This window comes from Pinus tabuliformis, chromosome 6 (assembly GCF_031772625.1).
Source record: "Pinus tabuliformis cultivar Carrire ecotype Pingquan chromosome 6, CPIR1, whole genome shotgun sequence".
Classification (NCBI taxonomy): Eukaryota; Viridiplantae; Streptophyta; class Pinopsida; order Pinales; family Pinaceae; genus Pinus; species Pinus tabuliformis.
Window position 1 is genome coordinate 1,390,289,944 of NC_142292.1, and position 5,099 is coordinate 1,390,295,042.

At 37.3% G+C, this 5,099-nt stretch overlaps 1 protein-coding gene across 5 annotated transcripts; it reads left to right on the forward strand.

The window, feature by feature from the left end:
- Positions 1-2,546: 2,546 nt before the first annotated feature.
- Positions 2,547-4,377, forward strand: LOC149263816 (uncharacterized). 5 transcript variants are annotated; one of them, XM_089388413.1, is made up of 6 exons: positions 2,547-3,030; positions 3,138-3,294; positions 3,503-3,610; positions 3,719-3,826; positions 4,044-4,145; positions 4,254-4,377. In XM_089388413.1, exons 3-6 carry the CDS (start codon positions 3,601-3,603, stop codon positions 4,340-4,342), a joined length of 309 nt encoding a protein of 102 aa, XP_089244539.1. In that variant the 5' UTR covers positions 2,547-3,030; positions 3,138-3,294; positions 3,503-3,600; the 3' UTR covers positions 4,343-4,377. The 5 variants fall into 5 exon arrangements, 3 of the variants coding, with proteins under 3 accessions (XP_089244539.1, XP_089244548.1, XP_089244545.1); XM_089388422.1 differs by having other exon boundaries at positions 3,138-3,184; XR_016250001.1 differs by having other exon boundaries at positions 2,547-3,294; positions 4,038-4,145.
- The last annotated feature ends 722 nt before the right edge of the window (positions 4,378-5,099 follow it).

Here is a 5,099-nt window from a genome sequence, read left to right on the forward strand (position 1 = left end):
ACTCCCTCAAGGATGATCTATCTTGCCTTCGCCACACACTTCTTCCACTCAGCCAACTCTTGTGCATTAATTAAAGCTGGCTCTGGGATTTCTTGATCAATGAATTCCTTCAAGCCATTGTCTTCTAATACAGCCTCCATTCTATCTTTCCATGCTATGTAATTCGAGCTACCTTCCAAGGCATACTCGAATCTCAAGCCATAGAACGCCATTGGCCAACCTAGAAGTATGAAACTTCGAATTCTCTTCTCAATATACTGTTCATAGCTCCAATATCCTGTAGAAAATTTCTACAAACTTGGCTTTGATACCATGTAAAAAATTTGATGGTAGGTTAACCTAATAATGCAATATAAATCAAAGCAAAATACTATAACCTACTTTTACTATCAATTGGCGGAAGCTTAAAGATAAAGTTGAACAATATAACCATAAGAAGAAGAATCAATGCACAATACACATGAAAATACTCTAGGGAAAGCCTTAGCTAAAAACCCCACTATCTCTATTATCATACAAGGTGGAAATACATAGGAATTATATAAAGCCTTAGCTCTCACAGCTAGCCAACTCTCAGTACAATCCTCACAAATGCTCATAGGCAATCTTGGCTTCTCTCCAACCTTCCTCTCTACCCTCCAAGCTCCTGTTTCCTTGCGTTGTTCCTTTGGGATGATTCTCCTTTAACCAAGTGGAACACTGATCTCACACATTGTCAGAACTGCACAATCCTCAAGAAATGATTCCTTGACTGCATGCATGAGTTTTCTTTATAAGAAAACACATGCAACTGATAGTACACTATCATTGTCTTTAATCTCAACTAGGACTTTCTCAGAATAGACATGCATGAGTTTCTGATGAGGGAATCTTCAGTTAACTGGAGTAGCACTAGTTGAGTGCATGCATGCATCAACTGACTGTTAACTCACCATTAGTTCCTCAAACAGTTTGGAACTAATTTAACTGGACTTAACTAAGTAAACTGAGTTAACTAATTACAACTCAAATATAACTCAATCTTATCTCCTTATTTTAAGGGATAACTCTTGCATGATTTCATAAATACTTCTAACTTGAATTTCTCGAACTAATTAATTCAAAATGAATTAATTAATTATTTCCAAGCAGTTGTTATGACTAAATTCGATTTTAATTCACAATTTAATTCAAGGACAAATTAAATTGGAATATTCTTGTTGCCACATTTCAACAAACAGTGGTGGAATATGGTTGAAGGTAGTCCACATTGAACATTGGGTGCAGGCCGAGTAATGGGGGAATGTTGAGCTCAAAAGCATTATCTCCCACAACCTTGGTGATGGTATAAGCTCGGTATCAGAGTGGTCGGAGTTTCCGATGGGATTCGACAAAACGTTATTTCTACAAATGCAAGAAAAAAATTTCGCCCACCTAAAACTTATGTGGCACCCGATGTTGATCATGTCGTTGCTGGTACTTGGAATTGGAATTTTCCAGGATGTTGTGCACCTGCTAGCAGATGTATTGGATGCGTTCAATAAAATTGATTGCTTTATTAGCCTCAGACTATGCATGTGGATATTTTTTATGTGTAATCGCATGAGGCATTGTAGCATCAATTGGACACAATGGTTGAAATTCCAGACCCACATGAAAGGGACTATGGCCAGTCAAGCTATGGAGAGATTTTTTATCATTGTGCTACACATAAGAACGCTTTCATCCAAGTTTTGTGGATGCTTGGAGTTGTACATGTGTAGTATGTGCACTATGAGATCTCATAATATACACACACTTGTTCAATGAAGAGTTTAGTAATGTCCTTTACTATAATATTCTTTGTGCAAGTTGTTGATATAGCCATCTTAGAGAATCTATCTAAGACCATAAATACACAATCATTTCCATACTTAATAGAAGAGAGATCCAACCAATAATCCATAGAGATGGATTCCTTCAATTGAATAAAAATAAGTAAAGGAATATATAAACCTGGTTTCTTAATAGTTAGCTTTTCCCATCGTACTCGAATCTTGGTTAATAAAAAAACTTATGTATTATGACGCCAAATGGTTTATAACACTATCGAGAAAGGATTGAGTTCATTGATTAATGGCCCACAAGCCAATAGCTAAAATCCAAGTTTTCTTGCTATGGCATTCCATTTAAAGGGAGCATGTTACAGTTTTCCCATGGAGAATTACTTATTGACAGTGACATCATCTACCTTGAAATGCTACCCATCCCCAATAATCTAGGCAGTCTCTCGATATTCGGTAATTTCCAGCAGCAAAATTGTCAAATATTTTACGACAACGAACACAACGTAACGTCCTCTCCTCTGCGTCAACGGTTTGTGACATCATGTAGGGAACCAAACGCAGTTGCACATGGATCTCTTTATATATATTTCATGTTAAGATAAGTTTTCCTTTCGGCAAAAGAATATCCTTTCTTTATAGATTAAAATGAGTTTTTTTTTTTTTTTTTTTTTTTTTTTTTCCCGAAGGTGGCAAAACCTATCAAACTCAGGTGTCAAACCAACAGTGAGGACCAGGCCTGGAATTTGACGTCCTGTGGGACGTATTTTTGATTTTAGGACGTATTTGACGGCAGCAAAAAAATCTTCCACGTCAAACCTGACGTGCGATATACTTTTCCAATCCGTCATTTTGACGTCCACTTTCATAAAGAAAACGTAAATATTTATAATATCTGTAACCGGGAGTATGGGTCTGGATTACGTTCACCACCGGGAGTATGGGTCTGATGATGGTACAGTTGAGATTTTCGGAGTTTCTGACCATAAACAATTCCGGTAATAAACCAAACGTCCTTCAATATAAACGGTGACAGAGATGGTGGGATCGAACAGCCCTGGCAACAGGTTCAACGACTCTGCAATAGGGATAAGGGTTGCCGATTCCGCGTGAGAAGAGTTTTGACATGTGAGCCATCATTTAATAGCGCTTTATCTTGGAATTTCTAATTCGTTGCAACTGCAGGCAAAGGAGAATAATTCGTGGCAATTGCAGCAGGTTCAGACAGGTTAGTGGTAGTTGACAGGCGCATCAGGCGCATCGAAAATTTCACCGCTGCCAAATGGTATTGAATTATTTCCCACTAAACCTGCTATAATGCGTGCTAATTGACAGGAGCCTTGAGGATTTCAATGCCACGAAGAGTCATGGAATTTGGACAGGTGAGTGCTATATTAATCGCTTTCGTCTTCTATGTTACAACATGCCCAAATCAGCGAAGGGAAGTAAAATTATCAGGACTGAGCAAGGGGACTATCGAAGCTACAGCTAGGTCAGTTTTAGTCTCAGAAGGGAATGCATGCATGATGAGTATCCCTTAATATTTTCATTATTTCTCAGCGGAAATATAATAACCCATGATTGAAGCTTCTCTGGTTTAATCAATCATTCACGATATTGAAACTTTCGGAAACCCAGAAAATTATTTTCTGCAATTGTTTCTTTATCAATATACTGTCTGACCTTTTGTGTGTTTCAAGCGTAAGGGAAACGTACTGGGAACAGAAGCAGCCACAAACGAAGTGTTAAGATCCCCATCAACCTTTCTGTAGAGCACTTGGCTTCTCTGGAGGCAACCATGGTTACCTGTATGTATTTTCTCTGTCAACGATCCTTGTTCCAACTTCCAATGTTTCATTGCTGAAAGCCATTAAAGTCGAAATATTTTATATCTCAATCCCCATTCTAAACTGCAGGGGAGGTAGATTCAAACGCGGATGAAACTAGTATCGACACCGACATTGAAACCGTTTTTGAACCGGTATGCATATCCTTGGAATCGGGACTATCGAAGCTACAGCTAGGTCAGTTTTAGTCTCAGAAGGGAATGCATGCATGATGAGTATCCCTTAATATTTTCATTATTTCTCAGCGGAAATATAATAACCCATGATTGAAGCTTCTCTGGTTTAATCAATCATTCACGATATTGAAACTTTCGGAAACCCACAAGAAAATTATTTTCTGCAATTGTTTCTTTATCAATATACTGTCTGACCTTTTGTGTGTTTCAAGCGTAAGGGAAACGTACTGGGAACAGAAGCAGCCACAAACGAAGTGTTAAGATCCCCATCAACCTTTCTGTAGAGCACTTGGCTTCTCTGGAGGCAACCATGGTTACCTGTATGTATTTTCTCTGTCAACGATCCTTGTTCCAACTTCCAATGTTTCATTGCTGAAAGCCATTAAAGTCGAAATATTTTATATCTCAATCCCCATTCTAAACTGCAGGGGAGGTAGATTCAAACGCGGATGAAACTAGTATCGACACCGACATTGAAACCGTTTTTGAACCGGTATGCATATCCTTGGATTCTTGACCTTTGAAAATTCTTCTAGTTTATGTTTAAGGGAGGATCTATGTATTGAAATATTCCTATTAAGGGAGGATCTATGTATTGAAATATTCCTATTAAGAGAGGATCTATGTACTGAAATATTCCTATTGATAAAAAAATTTGTAGTTTCTTCAGAAAGTTTGACTTTTAATGAAGTATAATAACTGTTTATTATTACATAACTTTTCTGTATTTTCTCTAGATGATTTATTTATAGTCCAAGATTTATTTATAATTTCACTAGATAATTTATTTATAGTCCGTGGATTGTAAGTTTTTTGCAAAAATTTTATTGTTTAAATGGCCCTACCATAAATCTGAGCTATAAATATGATAGACTGCAAATCTGTAATTTCAATCTAACAAGAAACATTATAAACAACAGTGATTATCATCCTCCATTTGATGACTTATTATGTGTTGTGGAATAAATTTACAAAAATTATTAAAATAGAATTTTCTGTGACACTCACATATTTAGTTAAAACGTAAAACGAAGGGTAAAAAAAATACAAAAACGTCATCAAATTTTAATTTGACAGGCAAAAAAAATTTGAAATTCCAGGCCTGGTGAGGACAGCCATCTCTGGCTGCTATCCGCGAATGTCGGTTTGACTCATCACTGTTATCAAGGAAAACCACGCCACCTGTAATAACCCGCTGGTGGTCCGTAAGGGAGCAGGCTTTCACTCCTGCCAGATGCCTCTGGGTCTTGGGCCGTTAACCTGTTTCCTTACGT

Excerpts from the sequence above, each read along its gene's own strand:
- LOC149263816 (XM_089388419.1), top strand. Across the intron at positions 3,827-4,043 it reads ACTATCGAAGCTACAGCTAG|GGAAACGTACTGGGAACAGA; the intron begins GTCAGTTTTAGT and ends TTCAAGCGTAAG. Across the intron at positions 4,146-4,253 it reads GGAGGCAACCATGGTTACCT|GGGAGGTAGATTCAAACGCG; the intron begins GTATGTATTTTC and ends TCTAAACTGCAG.